At 49.6% G+C, this 20,919-nt stretch overlaps 1 protein-coding gene across 1 annotated transcript in view; it reads right to left on the bottom strand.

Annotated features, from left to right (window-relative positions):
- Positions 1–19,875, bottom strand: part of CRTC1 (CREB regulated transcription coactivator 1) — a 37,642-nt gene extending 17,767 nt beyond the window's left edge. The window contains exons 1-5 of the mRNA XM_006876339.1: positions 19,858–19,875; positions 8,063–8,224; positions 5,738–5,875; positions 4,817–4,878; positions 435–529 (exon numbers count right to left, since the gene is read on the bottom strand). Coding sequence (XP_006876401.1) covers positions 435–529; positions 4,817–4,878; positions 5,738–5,875; positions 8,063–8,224; positions 19,858–19,875 — 475 coding nt within the window. The remainder of the gene's footprint in view (positions 1–434; positions 530–4,816; positions 4,879–5,737; positions 5,876–8,062; positions 8,225–19,857) is intronic.
- Positions 19,876–20,919: the final 1,044 nt, after the last annotated feature.

The following is a 20,919-nucleotide window of genomic DNA, read 5'->3' as shown; positions in this document are numbered from 1 at the left end:
GTAGCAGGGTCTAGAAACAGCACCAGTCATAGTGTTAGCCCCTGGATCAAGGTATGTCTGAAGCTGTCATGCTAGCCCTGGACTTGCTTTGCCACAAGCCAGTAAATACCCGATGACTGAGCTTGCTGTCCAGTACATCTATGGGAATCTAAATGAGTAGCAGGTGCACATGCCGAGAATTCAAGAACAAAAGCCTATATGTACTTGCAGGAGGTAGTTTCTCTGCCTAAAAACTCTTATGCTTCCTTCAAAACCTAAAACTGAAGCAGTACTCTCTCTACAAGTGTCCCATTGCCAGCAACCAAATGGCCCTTTCTTTGTTTCCTAGCAGCCTTTACTGGTAAGCCATCCAGCTACTAGCTTGCAAGCTCTCAGAGGCAGCAGTCACAGGCTGTTTGCCCAATCTGAGGACTCAGCTCACACATGCCATGTACCTCTTTTCTGGTGAGCATCCTGGGACCCACCCGTGAAGGAGTCTGGCGGGGTGGGAGTCATTGTGCTCTGATGCAGGGCGGAGTCAGAATTGGTCCTGGGGGAGAAAGAGACAGTGAGCTCCACCCCACCCACTGATGACATGCCTGCTAGAGATTTTACCTATAAGGTGTCAAGGGCATTGTGGGTCACTGTTGTATAACTGCCTGGGAAAGAAACTATAAAGACACTGTTTCTATAAAGCCATAAAGATGGCTGTGGTTCCCTCTGCAAAGCCACTGATGTCCTTTTGTCCCCTCCACAGTTTTTCCATATCAGGTGCCTTCTTGCTGGACCCCTGGGAGGCAGACCGGATATTCACCTGGAAGTCTGGCCTTGGGGATGCAAGGCCCCAACCATCACTGGGCACCCCTCCTAGTGACTCTATCCTTCAGAACACTCAGATAAGGAACCAAGTGTGACAGGCAGAGAGGACACCAGTGACACGGGCTAGCAGAAGGGCCCAGAAGCAATGCAGCCCCAGGGTCCCTGAGGAGGGGGAGTTGGTCTAGGGGGCCCTTGCTGCTCGGAGCCAAGAAGAGGCTTGGCCCACTACCCTGGGGACTCAATTTCTGGGAATGGATTACAAGTACTGACACTAGGGCTTCCTCGATTGTAGACATCTCAAAGGTAAATCTCTGAAGAGCCCCTTGACTACCTGGCAGAATGTGGGGCGGGACCCTCGTGGAGCTGTGCTGCATGAGCAAAGGGCTGGACAGGCTGGACACCTGGCAATCGGGGGAGAATATGAGTCACATGTGCATGGGAGGGGACAATATCACAGTTACTGAGTGTCATGGTTCAGGGGACATAGTCTAAGGGACAAGCAGTTTGCAAGGTTGTGACTGGTGGCTCCTGACCATGGCTGGGCTAAGAGAGAGAACACCAACCCTGTGTCCTTGAGCAAGTGTCCTGACCTCTCTGGGCTCAACTTCCTTATGTCTAAACCAGGGATCAAAGCTGGCAGTTCAAACCCACCAGCTGCTCCTCGGAAACCCTGAGTAGAAACCGACTCGACAGCACTTAATAGTAACAACAACAAAAAATCAGGGATAAAATCAGCAATGACTACATATGACACACATTGAATGTGTGAGAGCTGGAACCATAGAAGTGCTTGGTAGGTAAGAAAAACCAGAGATGACCTGACTCATAGTGACCCCTTCAGTGGCTGAGTTTTCAGAAGTGGATCACCAGGCCTTTCCTCTGAAGCGCTCCTGAGTGAGCACGATCTGCCAACCTTTCATTTGGTAGCTGAAACTCAGGGGTTCCACTTGGCAGCTATTTGTCTGTATTATTTTGTTGTTATTTTAGACGTTTCTAGATGGGTTTATCATGGGTGATTCTTTTTTTTTCTCTTTAGTGTCTACTTACATACTTTCCCAATTTTCTCTAATAAAAATTGTAGAAGACTTCTACAATTGCATTTCGATGACTAAATATGCGCAGTCAAAAGATTGGTGATTTGAACCCCCCACCCCCCAGGCATCTGAGGAGAAAGACCTAGCAATCTACTTCCAAAAGGCTGCATGGGAAACCCAATGGAGTGGCTCTACTCTACACTGTGGGGAGGGGGGGCCTGAGTCAGCAATGATTCCAAGGTAACTAATGACAACAACATGGGCAGCCACTCAAGAGGGCAGCAGACAACGAGAAAAATCAAGTGGCAGAACTAAACACAAACCATCATCCCAACTTTGTTTGTTGTTTTTTTGGGGGGAGGGGGGGTGTTAAAGAAAGGAAAGTCACAAACAGGGGAAAGACCCAGAAGCAGCAGAGTCACTGCAATGCACTGAATGGAGTCACATGTCCCTTCTAGCCATGGTCTTAGGAACTCTCACCAAATCACTTCTTCCTGTGGGGTTGGGGTAAGAGGAGGTGGAAGAAGATACTGACAAGATGTGATTGAGTTGTGAGTATTTAACAGTGTTAACTGTGGTTGTAAAAACCTGAAACTCTAATGGGTAGAAGCAGGAAGCAGGGATCTCACTACCATGAAAGAAGAACCAGGAGTGGAGCGAGTCCTTTCGATGCTGTTGTCTCTGAGCTTTGAACCTCCTTGACCAGGGATAGAAAGCTACCCCACTGGAGAAGTGGCAGAGGAGCAGCAGCAGCAGAACCAAAAGACAGAGCAGTGGGCTTCCTAATCCATGAAGCAGGAAAATCTGCTGGCAGAGTGGGGCACTATTTGGGAGGGGAGGCTAGCCAAGTGTCTTCAGGCTGAGATTTATGGTAGATTAATGGTCAGCAGTTCAAGCTCGCCAGCTGCTTTTCTGAAACCCTATACAGGGTCACTATGGGTCAAAAGCAACTCAATGGCACTTAACAACAACAACAATGTGTCCTCTGGGCATTTATTAACAGCTCTCAAAAACCTCTGTAACATGGACTGAGCAGAGAGGTCTACCTGGGGGCATGCTTGGGAGAGGTTTCCCTGATTAGAACTGTGCCCTGAGCATTTCTGACCCCAAATTATAACCTGTTAACTTCCCAAATAAACCCCAAAACTGTGAGAATGGTGCCAGAGTTCTGGTCGATACAGTGAATTCTGGAACCCAGATGAGAAGTCCTTCAATAACAGCAGAATACTGAAGGACTTTCCAACTGTATTTCATAATTCATTCCATCAGCCACACAGAACTCTGACACCATACTCAGTTGTGGGGTTTATTAGACTTCTCAAACTAGGCTCCATAATTGAAGAATTCTATGGGCAAAATACAGAATGATGCAGAAAGTATCAAAAGAAGACGGAAGGAACACACAAAATCACTGTGCAAAAAAGAATTAGTCAATGTGCAACCATTTCAAGTGGTAGCATATGATCAAGAACCAATGGTACTGAAGAAGGAGGTCCAAGGTGCGCTGAAGGCATTCGCAAAGAACAAGGCTCCAAGAATCAATGGAATACAAATTGAAACCTTTCAGCAAACTGATGCATTCACTCATCTGTGACAAGAAATTTGGAAGACAGCTACCAGTTCTACCAATTGACTGGAAGAGATCCATATTTGTGTTCATTTCAAAGGAAGGTGACCCAATAGAATGCAGAAATCATAGGACAATATCACTAATAAATCATGCAAGAAATACTGTGTTGAAGATAATTCACAAATGGCTGCAACAGTACACTGGCAGCAAACTGCCAGAGGTTCAAGCTGGATTCAGACAAGAACGTTGAAAGAGGGATGTCATTGCTGACGTCAGACGGATCTTGGTTGAAAGAAGATAATACTAGAAATATGTTTACCTGTGATTTATTGACTATGCAAAGGCTTTTGATTGTTTGGATCATGACAAACTATAGATAATATTGCGAAGAATGGGTAATCCTTAACACTTAATTGTGCTAATGAGGAACCTGTACCTAGATCAAGAGGCAGTTGTTTGAACAGAACAAGGTGACACTAAATGGTTTAAAATCAGGAAAGGTGGGCATCAGGGTTGTATTCTTTCACCACACTTATTCAATCTGTATGCTGAGCAAATAATCTGAGAAGCTGGACTATACGAAGAAGAACAGGAATGGAGGGAAGACTCATTAACAACTGCAATATGCAGATGACACAAGCTTGCTTGCTAAAAGTGAAGAGGACTTAAAATTCTTACTGATGTGTTGCATCTCAGTGTAAACAAAAGAAAAATCCTCACCATTAGACAAATAAATAACATCATGATCAATGGAGCAAAGACAGAAGTTGTCAGACTTCATTTTACTCAGGTCCACTATCAACACTTGTAGCAGCAGTCAAGAAATCAACTGATGTATATTACATTAGGCAAATCTCCTGCACAAGACTTCTAAAGAAGACCATAGGAGAAGCGATGTCTTTGAGCTATGGTGTTAGAGGATAATATTAAAAGTACCATGGATTGCCAGAAGAACAAACATTTGTGTTAAAGAACTACAGCCAGAATTCTCCTTAGAAGCCAGGACAGTGAGACAGTGAGACAGTGAGTCCCTGGTGAAGAATATCATTCTTGGTAAAGTGGAGGGTCAGCGAAAAAGATGAAAACCCCCAACAAGATGGATTGGCACAGTGGCATCAGCAATGGGCTCTAACATAAGAACAATTGTGAGGCTGGTCCAGGAGTAGGCAGTGTTTCCTTCTGTTGTATATAAAGGTTGCTATGAGTCAGAACTGACTTGATGGCACTTAACAACAATAAAATAGTTGAGAAGTAGAGTGTGCCGTGGGAAGGATGGTTGGTGCTACTTTTCTTGCAGTCCTGAACTCTGTGTTTCAGGTACAGGGCTGATTTTTAGAAGTTTCTGGTTGTTTTCTTGTTCATCTTCTTAGCCTGCCGGGGATGGGAATGTGGCTTGCACTGCCTGAGCACTCACCTTCTCCAGCTGCTGTCTGCCGGTGGCGAGAGGTACACGGTGCCATAGGGACAGCTGTCCACGTGGGCCAAGTTAAGGGACAAACTCTATGGCTAGACCCACAGCCCTGCTGCTGCCCATCCAGAGCATGTACATGTACTCAGGGGGCAGGTGTTGACCTTGGGCTCTCAGAGGGGCCAGCTGGCCCAGCATCCTCATTTCCTGTGATCACTACTGACTGCCTTCATATGCCCCCCCTATCCCCCACTCCCCCCAGGACACCTGGGACTCTAGCACTCAGCACTGCCTCTGGCCTCAGCTGTGGGCCTAGTCAGCTGACCTCTGTCAGTTCAGCTGAGCCTTTGTGCCGGGCAGCTCCCGGTCTGGGCCCCACCTGGCCAGGCTCTCCTGACCTTTGGAAAGGCATGCCAAAGGGGTTTTTCTGTTCTTGTGGGTCAGCAGCTCCCCACAGTCATTTCAACTCTGGTAATGGGGAGGCAGGAGAGGACAGGGAGGCCCTAGTAGCCAAGGTGTGGGGTGAGAGCTTGCTCATGAGCTGCTGAGATGGAATCCTTCAAACCTGCTAGAATGTGCTCAGTTCCCAGCAGCACTGCCTTCCAAGGCTGCCCACAATACCAGCCCATCATGAAGTCTCAAGAGTTTTCTGGGGCCCCCTCCCCAGCAAGGGATCTGTGTTATATGGCCTCATCTGCCCTAACTAACTCCTGCTTCTGTATTTCACAGGCCCCCTCTTAAACCTCCAAGTTTGGCTCCTCAGTTGTACTGCCTCCTCCTCCAGGAAGCTCTCCCATTTGCTCCTTGATACCTGGGAGGTCTGGAGAGCAGGGCAGCCCTTCCTCCATGTGCTGCTCCCCACCCCCACTATGCCTATTGGTCACCCCATGAGCCAGCTCCTTCCCTACATCTTGCTGTAAAGGATATCTGTCGTCCATGCTTATCCACCGACAGGGGCCGGCGGTGTGGGGAGCCGAGCCGGCCGCGCTCCCGGCACACTCTGTCTACCAGCCCGTGGTGCCGGGTGGTCCGGCTGGTGTCCAGGCCTGAGGACTGGAAGGGGGTCTGGAGGCAGAGAAGAGGGAAGCGAGGGAGGGGAAAGAGGAAACCAAACACAAGTTAGCAGCTGCAGGGGAGTCAGGTATCTTCTTGACCCCAGATACAGGTATCCATCCCCAGCCTCTCCCAAGACCCTGACTCTCTAGGTTCCCACTCCAAAGGCCAGTCTCCCACTCTACCCACTGTTCGTCTATCCCTGGTACTTCAGACAGGGTGGATGAGCAGCTGGGCAGAGAACGGACTGGACACAGGCTGAGGCCAGGCAATATAAACTCATGGCCAGGGTTGATGGGGGGAATCAGTGAGCACCATACCCATGCCAGGTACCAGTAGCCCCTCCCCACGTTATCCCTGGAGGGGCTGCCAAAAGGGACTGCAGGACCCCAGGACACCTTCAGAGTCCAGCCAGCCACACAGAATCCCAGGAGGTTCTGCACCAATTTCAGTGCCAGTCCGGACAGAGACATGGCCCCCCTCAGCTCCACAGGTTACCCCCAACACCTGCCTATCCAGCACTACAGGGCCAACTTGCTGTGCCACTGGATATATGGCCGGACGTCCTCCTAGCCGCAGGCCCTGTTCCCTCCAGACCCTCTGCCACTTGGCGTTTGGGGAGCTATGGCCATCTGTCCATGGCCATCTGTCCGGTGGCTCTAGCCAGGTTTGACTGGCCAGTGTCCCTGTCGGCCATCTGGCCCCAGGCCTCTCTGCCCACTCTGAGCATTAGGGCCAAAGAGCTACTTTGCTATGAAGCTCCGTCTTCCTTTCAGAAGGCCTGCAGCAGTGGGCTCACAGCTCCTCTCTTCCTTGCCCCATCCTCAGAGCTGAGGGTCCCTGCTACCAAGCACTCCTGACTCCCGCCGGACTCCCAATTCCCCTCCTCCCCGCAGCTCATGGATCTCTTCTGCATCTTGCACATGTCATCAAGACACAGAAAATGAGGCTGGGACTGTTATACTCCCCTGTACCCAGCGCTGAGTCTTGGTGACGCTGGGTTGGCCCCATAGCAGGGCCGGCTTGAGGGATATAGCCAAGTAAACAAGTGTTTTGTTTCCCTATGCAGCAGGATGCATATGCTCAGACAGGGTCACCTCATCTAGGGGAATGGGCTTGGGGAAGAGACCGTGAGAGTCCCCGAGTAGGACCCATTGATCCTGAATCTCCCATGACAGGGGGTGGGGAGTAGACATGATGTCTGTTCAACGAATGGGGTAGCTTCAGTGAGGCCTCTGGGTACACATGGGGGCATGCCTTGAGGCTGGGATCAAATTTATCAAAGAGACAGGAGCCACCACTAGGTCATACTGATATCCACCAGGCTGCATGTGCAAAGAAATGAGACCCTCAAAGATCCCTCTCCTAGGCAGCTCTGTACAAGGTTATTCCAGGAATCATGCTGAAAGAGACCTTCTTCTAGGGAACAGGGGCCAGAAGAAACAAGGGACGACAAGGAAGAAGCCAGAACACAGGGAAGAGTCTCTGCAGGAGAACGCTGGCTCCAAGTCCCCACACCAGTTCTGGAGTGGCCCCCTCATTGGCTAGATGAGGAAACTGAGGCATGCGGGGAAAGAGCTATGGACTTGAGCCAGAATGGCTCCAGACTAGTCTGGGCCCCAGTGTGTAGGGGAGTGGATGGTGACTTGGGGCAATGGAACATCCTTCTGACTGTACAGTTGTGGGGTGACCTGGAACAGTTCCCCAGCAGCAGGGACAGTAGGTGATTGGGAGCCTTCTCCTGCAGAGCTCAGACCCTGGCCAGGGGAATAGTCCCGACTCAAAGGCCTGTTTCAGTCCCCTTCCCCACCCCCATCCACAAAAGGGATGGTGAAAGCAGCAAAATTGTGTTAGGAGGCTGTAGCACATGGGCCCCAGCCAGGAAACGTGGCAGAGAAGTGGGGTCAGGCACTGGGGCTCCCCCTCGGGTCTCCAAGCTTGTGAATTAGCCAGGCGAGACCCAGCCAAGTGCAGCACTCCCCCCCCCTCCACCGCCCAGCAGGTGGAGCGGCTGCTGAACTTGGCGTCCAAGCCCAGGGCCTGCTGACAGGGGGGGCGTTGGGGGAGCTGCTTCCTCTGGGGGCGGGGGCAGGGTGGCCCGGCAATCATCGAGTGACCTCAGCTGTCTGCGCATCCATCAGCTGCGCTCTCTGGCCAGTGCTGGGGGCAGGGGGGGTAACGCACACCTGGGGGGCTCACCTGGAAGGGCAGGTCCATACTGCCGCTGCCAATCTGGTTGACATTGGGCAGGGAGCCACCATAGTACTGGCCACGGCTCGGGCCCAGTTGTAGGTACTGCGACTTCTGGAGCTGGAGCTGCAAGAGACAAGCCAGCAGTCGGTCACCTGGGAGATCCCCTCCCTGTGCTTACCCCACACAGCAAGTTGGGGCCATGCAAGCTGCGGAGCAGAAACCTGGGACTCAGTCAATCGAAGACATGAGCTATCTCTGCACTGAGGGAGGCACCCCCAGAAACCTGAGGGCCCAGGCCCAAGCCTGGGTGGCTTCCCTCTCAGCTGACTCAGTGTTTGCCAATCAGCGTGAGAGCACACGGGCCTCGATGGGAAGCAGTTCTGGTAGTCACCAGGGTCTGGGATCCAACAAAGGTCTAAAGGAGAAGAGTGCTTTCAGGGTAGACACATCATCCCCAATGGTGACCCCCCCGCAGGGATCCCAAGGCTGCCTCCCAGGCCCTGGCCTGGTTCTAGGGCCTCCTGGGCTCCTTGTTCTCCCTTGGGCATCAGCAGCCTCCGAGACAGTCACCTTGGATGCTGGGTCACCTGGTCCCATGGGAAAGGCCTAGGATGTGGCTGAGACCAGGAGCCCATAGCACCCTGATAGGGCCTCCCATCCCTCAGGGCAGGATGAGGCCGAACAGGAGTATGACCAGAGATCTATGTTGCCTCAGGTTGGGCACTCGGGTGGTGGGGGGCCAGCCAGCTGTGGTGGCCACATGCCCGGCAGTTGAGCGGGTTGCTAGGTGCGACACTGTGTACGTCAACAAGGCTGTCTGCCTCCCTCGCAAACAGCTTCTGGCAACCCCAAGCACAGCCGCTGGGCTAGCCCCTCCTCAAGGCTGTTCCCCACTGCCTGGGGGGCCTCGGGGATGAGGGGAAGCGAAGCTAGAACTGGCCGACCGCCCGGGCAAGCACCTCACACAGGTAAACAGCTGTTTCCTGCGACTGCAGCAGCCAAGCCAGAAAGAGTTTGGGCCCGTTCCCTCGCTGGCTCAGTGGGATTTCTCTCGGGGATGGCTGGGGTCTGTGCTGAGAGGCCCCTGTCCACCGAGACACCTACCATGACCACCCCTTGGGGCCCCACCATCCTACAAGACCTTACACACAGCCTACAGCCTGACTTGGGCCCAGGCTGGCCCCGACCAGTCTCTTGATATCATTCACAACCCTGCTTGTGCCTGCACCCAGCCTGGGCTTGGGCCGGACATGTGGTGAGTGTCCACAGAACATGCTAGCCCAGCACAAACCCTCATCACAGTGAGGCTGTCTCAGTGCCACTTCCTGTGTGAACATGTGGCTGAGCCACAGAGAGCAGAGCATGAGGACATGAAGGTAGGACTGGAACAGCAGAGCCCTCAGGGTTACCGCTCCTGCTTCCCCTCCCCCACATGCATCCGAGTCCCCCTTAGGGAGGCCTCTCACTTTGGGAAAGCAATCAGGTCCGGAGTGGAAACCCTGTATGGGAACTGATCTTCCCTTTGAGGGGGGTCCCATACAGAGCTTCTGAGTCCTGGTAGGATAAGCACTGGACTGCTAACCGCAAGGTTCAAACCCATTAGCTACTCCTCAGAAGCTCTAAACAGGTTCGCTATGAGTTGGAATTGACTCGATGGCACTTAATAACAATATGGAGCTGCCAAGAGTGGTCCAATGGTTAGGCAGTCAGCTGCTAACTGAAAGGTTTGTAGTATAAACCCACTCAGTGGCTCTGAAGGAGCAAAAACCTGACACTCTGCTCCCATACAGCCAACAAAAGCCTGTATGGCAGTTCTAGTCTATCAAATGGGACTGCTGAGTTGGAATGGACTCAGTGTTGCTGAACACTGAGGACAGTGTAGAGCTGTTCATAAAAGGGTTAACCCTGACCAAAGAGAGGTCTGGTTCTTGACCTAGTGACCTCCAAGTCCCTGGAAGGTGACCTCTGAGTCCCTGGAAGATCCTGCCTAAAAAGGGTTTTTGTTTATCTGGGGCCTTGAAACACCCCAGATGGTCTATGTTAGTGAGGGTGGGAGACCTAGGTCACAAGGTATCAACCTAAACTCCAGAGGGGCTGGAAACTGAAGGCAGCCCTGTGGGTGGTCAGCCATGCTTATGTGACTGACCCGCAGTAAAAAGCCAGGATAGAAGGGCTCATGGGGACATCCCTGGTGGACAATACACTGTGTGCCCATTACACATCGATGCTATAAGAAGCAGTGTCCATGACCCCACTGGGAGAGGACACCCAGATGCTGGTCACTTCTGGACTCTACTCCACTGCACCCCTAGCAACCACTCATCTCCTCTCTGTCTCGACTTATTTGCCTTTTTCGGATATTTCATATACATAGGCTCATATATTACATGGTCTTTTGTGTCTGGTTTCTTTAATTGACCATGATGGTTTTAAGGTTCATGCATGTCATAGCACAGATCAGAAGTTTATTTCTTTTTATGGGTGAGAAGGGGTCCCTGGGTAGTGCAAATGGTTAGCATGCTCAGCTGCTACCCAAAAGGCTACAAGTAAGTTCAAGTCCACTCAGAGGCACCTTGGAAGAAAGGTCTATTGATCTATTTCCAAAAACTCTGCTACTGGAAACCCTAAGTAGCACAGTTCTACTCTGCCTCATATGGGCCGCCATCAGTCAGAGTCAACTCGACGATAACTGGTTAATATTCCATTGTAGGAATGCACTATTGTGTTTAGCCATTCATCTGCTGATGGACATTTGGGTTGTTTCCACGTTTTGGTTATTATAAAAAAGGCTGTTATGAACCTTTGTGTACACATTTTTGTGTGGACATATGTTTTCATTTCTCTTGGGTATATACCTAGGAGTTGAATTGCTGGGTCACATGGTAATGCTGTTTAACTTTCTGAGGAACTGCCAGCCTGCTTTCCACAGCGGCTGCACCATTGTATATTCCCATGGATAAGGGTTCCAATTTCTACACATCCTTGCCAACACTTAATGTTTTCCCTTTTTTTTTAATAGTAGCCATCCTAGTGGGGGTGAAATGGTATCTCACTGTGGTTTTTATTTGCATTTCCCTGATGAATAATGATGTGGAGTATTTTTTTCATGTGCTTGTTTGCTATTTGAATACCCTTTTGGTGAAATAGCTACTCCAATCCTTTGCTCATTTTTAAATTGGGTTGCCTTTTTGTTGCTGAGTTGTAGGAGTTCTTTATATATTCTAGATCCAAGACCTTTATCAAATATGTGGTTCCATTTATCTTTTCCTATAATGTGGGCTGTCATTTCACCTTCTTAACAATGCCCTTTGACACATAGACATTTTTAACTATGATGAAGTCCCATTTATCTATTTTTTCCTTTGCTGCTTTTACTTTAGGTGTCTTATCATACAAAATGAGCTCTGGTAGCGTAGTGGTTATGAATCGGGCGGCGAGTCACAAGGTCAGCAGTTCAAAACTACCAGCTGTTCAGCAAGAGAAAGATGAGGCTTTCTGCTCCTGTAAAGATTTACAGTCATGGAAACCCTGTGCAGGGTCACTATGAGTAAAAGCGACTCCACGGCACGTAACAACAACAACAATCATCCAAGGTCCTTAAGCTTTGCCCCCATGCTTTCTTCTGAGAGTTTTATCGTTTGGGCTCCTACATTGAGGTCTCTGATCTATTCTGAGCTCATTTTTGAGGTGATTGTGTTGCTGCCTCAGCCCTGTCCACCTATGGCCCCCACAGGATGGGGGCTCCATGGTGAGGACCCCAGCTGATGATCCCTGGCTGCGCCTAGCACACTGGAACCCCTCCACAGGGAGGGAATGAATGGACGGGGGCGCTTCGGGAGTCCCCGCCTTGAGGGCTCCTGCTGAGTCGTCTGAGATGCTGCACAGCTGCCCGGCACTGGCCCGGAGCATGTAAACACAGCACAAACACACAAACACACAATGCGCCGGAATGCCTTTAATCAGGCTCACCGCCACCACCACTGCCAAATTTTGGGGCTCAGGGAGCAGAGCATCCATGCAAAGCACATTTTGTTCCCCTTGCTGGTGGTGGCGCTTAGCAAAGACATGAAGATGTGCAATCGGGATGTATGCGGGAGGGGGGCCATAGGGGAGTGCAGCCACAGCTGGCTTATAAGGGGCCCTGCCTACAAGGAAGACCCAATCCTACTGTTAGTTGAAAACTCAGCAGCTCCAGGATGAGGAAGAGACAGCTCCACCCCACCTTAAAGGCAGGGAAACTGAGGCACGGAGAGACAGCAATCGTGGCTGAGATCTGGCAACTGGGGTCTGGGTCGTCCTCCAAACTCCTGCTCTAGCTGCAGAAAGAAGTCTCTCTCTCTCTGTATCGCTGCCTATTTCTGTGTCTCTTAATCTGACTCTGTCTTTATTTCTCTCTTTCTCTATCTCTATATCTCTATCTCCCTCTGTCCCTATTTCTATTTCACTTTCTCTGTTTCTCTTTTTGTGTCTCTGTCGTTCTGGCTCTTTTTTTTTTTTTTTTCCCCCAACTAAGCAAAGAACTTTATTAACTTTGTTTAAACTTGTTTCCCAGGCTCATCAGCTCACTTGGCTGCGAAGAGAAGAGTGTGGAATTCAGCGGACCCTGGAAGCGGTTGCAGCTTCCAAGGGGCTTGGCTCAGACATAGAAGAGGTCCAGATTCAGGAGCAGAGCCATTTCAAAGCTGTCCTTGTGTAGAGCCACGGCTCAGGTACCTTTTCCAGCTGCTCTCTATTTTAGGGGCCAATTCCATTTCCCTTGTTCTAGGGGGTCCCCTAGCCCCAGCGCCCATGCCATCCCATCTAGGTCAGCACTACCTGCTTGGCCCTGCACCGATTACCCACTGGGTGGGCCTGGCCTTGTCCCAATCTCACTTCCTGGAGCTCCCCAACTTCTGAAAGTCTCACCAGCCCCCACCAGAGCCAGCCTGCATCCTCCTCTGCCAGATCCCCTCCTAAGAGTTTTCACCAGAACTTGAAAATCCCTATCATGCTCCCTGACCATCCACTCTCAGGGTCCCTGCCATCCCTCTCCAGACAGCCACCTCAGAGTAGGTCCTCCTCCTCTATGACCACCCACTCTTGAGGTTCCCAGCTCCCCTAAAGACCCACTCTCTCAGGACCTTGTGGGGAACCTAGTCATGCTACCACACCTGCCTGAGCTGAGCTGCAACAGGGGCCTGGACACGGCGTGGTAGCAAGGCAAGGTCTGGTGGTCACTGTTTCCTTATCTTCTGCTAAGCCCTGGCCTCAGTTTGTCACTCTGTCCTAGGAGCATCCTGTGCCTCCTGCCTCCTCTGGGTCTTCTGGGTCAGCTTTCTTTCCGATCCTGGGATCTGCTACCTTAGAACAAGTTCCCACTCCACTTCCACTAGCTGCCTACCACCTCTCAGGCCCCCCCAGAGCAGTGTAGCAGTGGAGTCCTCTCTCTGACTTGGGACCCTGCAAGGAACTTATAAACAGGACCGTTTCAGAAAGAGTCTTTGCAGATGCAGTTAAATTAAAGATCCAATGACAAGTGTCCTTATAAGAAGAGGCCAGAGACAAACAGACAGACAAAAGGAAGACAACCTTCTGAGGATGGAGGCAGAAACTGGAGTGATGTAGACACAAGGCCAGAACTACCTGGAAGAGACAAGGCAGGCTCTTTCCCTAGAGCCTCGTGGAGCCTTATGCAGAGTGTGGCCCTGTGGACACCTGAATTTCAGACTTCTGATCTCCAAAAGCATGAGACACTGCCTTTCTGCTCCCAGTCAAACACCAGTTTAGCTTGACTAATAGAGGATGTCTGCCTTAAGCGCTGTGCTATTTTACAGAACTAGCTTTATGGGGTCAAACTGACAACAACAACTTGAAAGATTCGATAGGAACCTTAGCGGAGGGAGCAGTGAGTCAATGCTAACAGGGGAGAACGGCTGCATAACTGGGAGAGCGTAAGCAGTGTCACTGAAATGTACATGGAGATGTTGTTGGATTGGTGCATGGTATGCTGCACGCATTCTCAACAACACAAACAAATCAATACATTTTAAATAAATTCTTGTTGTTTTAAGCCACGTGGTTTGTGGTAATTTGTTACAGCAGTCACAGGACACCTAGGAGAAAATTCTGGAAGGAGTGGGAGAAATGTGTTTATCTGTTCAGTTTTTCCTACTTCTGTGGGAGGATGCAGCTTGTTTGGGGCACAAAAGAGACTCAAAAATCTGTCTGCTGGGGTATGTGAGTGAGGGGGTGCCCAGCCCTGGGAGCCCCTGGGGCGGGGGGGCGGTGCTGGGCCCAGATGGAGTGGGTAGTGGCTGCGTTGATGCCTCATAGTCCAATGCCTTTTTAGTGACGGCATCGTCTCTGTGGGAAGTCCCCGGTGCAGGGGTGAGCACTGAGTCCCAGGAGAGAGGCAGACAATCAGTGTGAACATGCCTCCCCAATCTGGAGCCAGATACTGCTATCACCACCTCCCAACAAGTGGAAGGCGAGGCCTGGTGGGTGGGTGGGAGATAGCCAGGGGACACTGGATTCTAGAAAGGCAGGGAACAATATGACTCCCACTCACACCCACCCAGCAGAGGCACATCATTCATTCCACTATGCCCTGTGGGGTCGGGAGGAAGAAGATACAGAGATCCACCCATCCCTCCTGTGCCTGTCCCATTGTGTGACATGATATGGTTTCATTACAAGGGGCTCCTGCCCCATGGGAAAGCCTGGATCCCATGTTGACACACTGATTCTCTGCCTCCCTCCTGGGACTCAGTGCTCACCCCTGCACCCAGGCCTTCCCACGGAGACGATGCCGTCACTAACAAGGGCACTGGACTATGAGGCATCAGCGCAGCCACCACCCACTCCATCTGGGCCCAGCACCCGCCGGGGCTCCCAGGGCTGGGCACCCCCTCTCACTCACACACCACCAGCAGACAGATTTTTGAGTCTCTCTTGTGCCCCAAACAAGCTGCATCCTCCCACTGAAGTAGGAAAAACTGAACAGATAAACACATTCTCCCACTCTTTACAGAATTTTCTCCAAGGTTCACCAGCATGTACTAAGCCCACCATGCCCACTCGGGGTGTGTCTACTGGGGATGCTGTCCTAGCCCAACCACTCCCCAGAACCAGTGTCAGCCACAGCATCTGACCCCAGTGGGAAAGCCACACTGACTTGGGGTCAGATGGCCCTGTGCTGGAACCCAGTGCTGTGTTCCTGTCTTGAGTCACATGTCCTCCTTTCCTTTTTCAAAGGCCTTCCCTGAGCACCATAAGCCAAGGTTTGGGGGACAGGAATGTGTAGGGTACAAGGACAAAAAGGCCCCCTTGTGGGGGAGATTGGAGGGAAAGCAGATGCAAACACATCATATTCAAACACTGCAGATGGTTTGTTCACAATGGTCTAAAGGTGGACACAACCCAAGTGTCCATAGGCAAGTACAATGTGGACCCTGCACACAATGGAATGTGGTTGTAGTTAAGTGTCTGGAAGTCCGTTGCAACTTGTGGTGATCCATATGACATAAAACTGCCCCACAGGGATGTGGAAGCTTTGGTCTTTGCAGAAGCATATAGCCAAGTTTTTCTTCTGGAGCCACTGGGTGGGTTCAAACTGCCAACCTTTTGGTTAGTAGTCAAATGCCTAACTGCACCACCAGGGCTCCTTAATGGAAAAGTAATCCATTGTTGTCAAGTCAATTCTGACTCATAGCAACCTAACAGAACAGACTAGAACTGCTTAGGGCTCCCAAGCCAGAAAAGCTTTATAAAAGCAGACTGCCACATTTTCTCCTTCAGATGAGGTTGTTTCTGTGAGGATGTTCAGTCTTGGAGAAGCTCTACTCCGTCCTAAAGGATTGCTATGAGTTGGAATAGACTCATTGGCAATGAGTTTGGATTTGGGGTTGTTTTATTTGAAAACTTCGAGGAATATTTTGGTTTAAGTTAAAGATTATCTCAGGGCAACAGTTTCAGGGATTCAACAGGCTTCCATGGCTCCAAACAGTAAGGAGTCCATGTAAATATGAATTTCTGTCCAGCATTTTCTCCCTTTTAACCAGAATTCTTCTATAGAATCTTTAATCAAAATTTTCAGCAATGATAGCCAGGCACCATCTAGTTCTTCTGGTCTCATGGGAAAGGAGGCATATTCATGGAGACAAGCAGCCACAGCTTCCTTATCTTCCTCCTACTCCTAATTCTCCTTCTTACATTATTGTCCTGGTGTAGCACTGTGGGTTAATGCGCCAGACTGCAAAGTCGTTTGAACAGCAAGGTAGGTGGTTCAAGCTCACCAGTCATTCCTTGGAAACCCTATAACAGGGTCACTATGGATCGGAACCACCTTGACGGCACTTAACAACAACAACAAGAGACCAATTATCATGCCTTGGGATGATAGCTTACAAACTTTTAAGACCCCAGGTACTACACAACTAACTCAGAGGAAAACAAGAAGCATTAAACCTGTTATTAAGGAGCCCTGGTAGCATAATGGATTATGAGCTGGGCTGCTAACCACATGGTCAGAAGTCTGAATCTACCAAACTACTCCATGGGAGAAAGAAGAGCCTTTCTGCTCTCATAAACATTTACAGCCTCGGAAACACTATACAGGGTTGCTCTGGGTCAGAATTGACTTAATGGCACACCACCACCACCACGACCACCACCACGTTATTAGGTCGGTTAACTGGGATGGCCCGTGAAACCATGATCCTAGACCTCCAAACCAAGAAACCAATCCCATGAGGATTTTGATTGTACATAAATAGTCTCAGTAGCTATTTTCTGGGTTGCTGTCATTGATGCAAATATATCACACAACTTTTGCCAGTTCAACATTATACAAGTATACAATTACTGACAGGAATTACAGTAATCGGCTGCACAACCCTGCTTTTGTTGTTGTTGTTGTTAAGTACTGCTGAGTTGGTTCCTAATGCATAGCAATCCAAGGGATGACTGATGGGTTTGAACCACTGACCTTGTGGTTGGCAGTCCAGTGCTTATACTACTGTGTCACACCAGGACTGTTAACTCCATGTTTCTCCTCATTCCTACCCCTGGTAACCAAGCACCTTTGTTCTCCATACATTTGCCTTTTCTAGTCTTTTTATATGAATGAAGTCATACATTATTTGTCCTTTTGTGATTGACTTATTTCACTCAGCATAGTATCTTCAAGTTCCATGTAGATTGTAGCATGTATCAAGATTTCATTTCTCCTACTGACAGTAATATTCCACAGTATGTAGGAACCAAATTATCTATTCATCTGCTGACGGACATTTACGTTGTTTACACCTTCTGGCTACTGTGACTAGTGCTATAATAAAATATTGCTGTACAAGTCTCAGAGTCTCTGATTTCAAGTCTTTTGGGTCGATACCTGGGAGTAGATTTCTAGATTATACGGCAGTTACATTTTTAGTTTTTGAGGTATCACCACACTGTTTTCCACAACAGCTGTACCATTTTGCATTCCCACTAACAATGGATAAGGGTTCCAATTTCCCTAAATCCTTACCAACAAGTGCTATCTGGGGGAGGGGGGGTTGTTGTTGTTTAAATCTTAGCCATCCTAATGAGAGTGAAATGGTATCTCATTGTGGCTTTGATTGGATTTATCTCATAATGGCTAATGACACTGAACATCTTATCACATGTTTAGTGGCCATTTGGTGAAATGTCTGTTCAAGTCCTTTGTCCATTTTACGATTTGGTTATTTATCTTATTGTTGTTATACTAACCATATATATTTTAGTTTGGTAGCTTGTCTTTTCACTTTTTTGACAGCCTTTTGATGAACAAAAGTTTTAAACTTTTTTTTTTTAAGTTTTATGGCTGGTGACTTCTCATACCTGAATCATACTGAGGAATTTCCCTTCTGTTACAATCTTCTTTTGAGTTTTCATCAAGAAAGGATGTTGGATTTTATCAAATGCATTTTCTGCATTCATAAGGATGATTATGTGGTTCTCTGCTTTCGTTCTACCGATGTGGTGGCTTACATTGGCTGATTTTCTAACGTCGAACCATCCCTGTCTTCCTGGAATACATCCCACTTGGTCATAATGTCTGACTCTTTTAACATGCTGTTGGATTTTGTTCACTCATAGTTGGTGAGGATTTTTACATCTATATTCATAAGAGATATTGGTTTGGAATTTTCTTTTCTTGTGGTGTCGCTGTCTGTTTTTTGTATCAAAGTTATGTCTGCATCATAGGGAGCAGTTTTTCCTCCCCCAGCTTTTAGAAGAGTTGAAACAGTATTGGTGTGAATTCTTCTCTAAATGTTTGGTAGAACTGATTCCATTTACATGAAATGTCCAGAACACGCAAATCCATGAAAACATAAAGTAGATTAGTGGTTGCCAGGTACTGTGAGAAGGGAATGGGGAGTGAATGCTAATGGACACAGGAAATTTTTTTTTTTTTTTTTTTTTTTTTGTTAATGGGGAATATAAAATGACTTTTTTTTTTTTTTTTTTTTGAGGTAATGAGAATGTTCTGGAATTAGACAGAGGTGATGGCTGCACAACATTGTAAATGGCACTGAAGTGTTCACTTTAAAGAGGTAAATGTAATGTTTGTGAGTTTCACCTCAATTAAAACAAAACCACAGATGAGAAGTACATGAGCAAGGGAGAGAGGCAGGGAGGCCTGGGAAGGTGGGGACCAGGGGCAGTCACAGGGGCCTTTGCTGAGGCTCAGAAGCAATTGGGGGTGAGCACGGAGAGCAGGAACAGGCTATCGCATGAGGCACCCACATCTTCCAGGGCATCCATCCCTACTGGACAAAACAAGGGCACAGATGATGGACCATATATGGCACACTCAGCATGATGGGCAGGACACATAAGCAAAGCCCAGGTGTGCACCACCCACTATCTGGATCCTATGCACAGATCCTAAGACGCCTGTCCATGAACCTGATGCTCCAGGCTGACCCTGGGGGGCTGGGAGCATTACTAAGGCTGAGTGTGGAGATGCTGGATGCTCTGCACACATGCAATGTGGATAGAGTCTAATGCTGGAGCTCCACCACCCTACCCCACTCCTCATCCCCCACTCCCGGCCCTGGAACACACATCTCTATCATTTGTAGCTGGGGGCCAAATCCTTTGCGTTTTCATTTCAAATCTTATCACCAATTGTATAACACAAAACACAACCCCAGCATGGCCGTCTGCACAGGCTGCTGCTCTTTGCAGCCGCCAGCCAGGCAGGGCGCCAGGCACAGCACAGTCGGGTTGCCGGCACCACTTGTGTCTTGACAGCATCAGGCTCAGTTTCTGACAGCAGGCCAGTATGGGGGTAACTGGCCCCAGGACCCCAGTGGAGGCCTCTGGAAATAGCACCTCAGGCCGCCCCTCCCGTTGTCTCACCCAGGGACAGGAAAAGGGGAAAGCCCTGCTATGCCCTACAGTTGGGCGGCTCCCCCAGATGCCAGGGCTCCAAGAAAACAGAGGGTGCAGAGATGCCCTCGTTACACACCCAAAATAGCGCCTGTGCTCCATTTTCCGTTGCTCCATTTTCCAGGCACAGTGCTCCCAGTGAGTTATATAATCACATGGACAATGGTTTGCGATTTGAGAGTGGGGTCCTGGACTGCCTGGTCCACCTGGTTCCCCTCAAGTGCCCCCCAACCCAAGCTGCTCACTGCTCCCAGGCCCACCACAACTGTGTCTCCCTCCTATCCCTCGAGGATACCCAAGACTGGTCAGGGACCCTCAGAGCATGTGGACACCCAGGAAGCAAGGACGAGCTAGGAGAAGGCTTGTCCAATTGGGGAGGCACACAAAGGGGACACTGTCACCTTCGAGGTCATGTCCATGGGGACAGGAGCTAGAGAGGCAAATACCAACAGGGGCACAAGGGACAACAGGCAGCCGGCACGATGGAAGGTATGCATACCCATCGCAGAAGGACCTGGAAAAGGAAGTCTGCCTCAGTCAGCCCAGAGCTCCAGGGCAGGACCCCAGCCACGAGCGCCCAGGCGGTTGTGGGCAAAGCTTTTGCCTACGGTAAGCATGTCAGCTCACCCACTTTGTACACATCTCCTGACACAGAGAGAAACTCCCAGACGGGTATGTCCTGCAAACAGGACTGCAAACCAAACTGCCACCTTGCCTGGAGCTGACAGCAGGGATCTTGGTGGGCCCTTCAAGAACAACCCAGGTAAGCACTATCACCCATATTCTACAGATAAGGCAGCCACATCAAAACACTGTCCAGCAAGAGAGCTGGAGCCTGTTCCCAACTGGCTGCACCAACCCAGGGAGCCCACTAGGCATTGGACAGAGGGTCTCCAGGTCATCCCCCGGGGTTACTCATTCATCCACGCATGGCCCTGAATACCCACGGAACACCACACAATGTTGGAGGCTGTGGGACCCCAAAGGGGATGAACTCAGCCCCAGGGGGACCTGGGACAGGCATGGAGCTGGCACTAGTAAAGGATGGGAGTGGGGGGCCTGGACAGTAAGACATGGTTCCCATGGACACCCAGGCCCAGCTGATCAGCTGGGGTCCCCGCCACTTCCCCTGTCCTGCTCAGAGGTTTATAGTTGGGGGAATAAGCAAGAACAAGTTGTCATAGGCCTGGCGCTGAGCATGTTTGAGCTCCATAAACACAAGAAACCACTGACAGATAAACTCCATACTTAAAATGTGGTTAAAATGTAATAATAATGACACAGATGAAAATGTCATGTCACTGAATTGTAAATGGGGCAGTTGTATTGGTAAATGTTTAGGTATATATATTCCTAACAAACACACACACAAAATGGTTTCTTAGGGAAAAAATGGTTAGGATGGTGAATTCATGGTTTATATATTTTACCACAATAATAAAGAAAAAAATTACTCACAAACA

The sequence above is a fragment of the Chrysochloris asiatica genome, unplaced genomic scaffold (assembly GCF_000296735.1).
Source record: "Chrysochloris asiatica unplaced genomic scaffold, ChrAsi1.0 scaffold00374, whole genome shotgun sequence".
NCBI lineage: Eukaryota > Metazoa > Chordata > Mammalia > Afrosoricida > Chrysochloridae > Chrysochloris > Chrysochloris asiatica.
The sequence above is the reverse complement of the archived record's forward strand: the minus strand, read 5'-3'. Positions and strand labels throughout refer to the sequence as shown.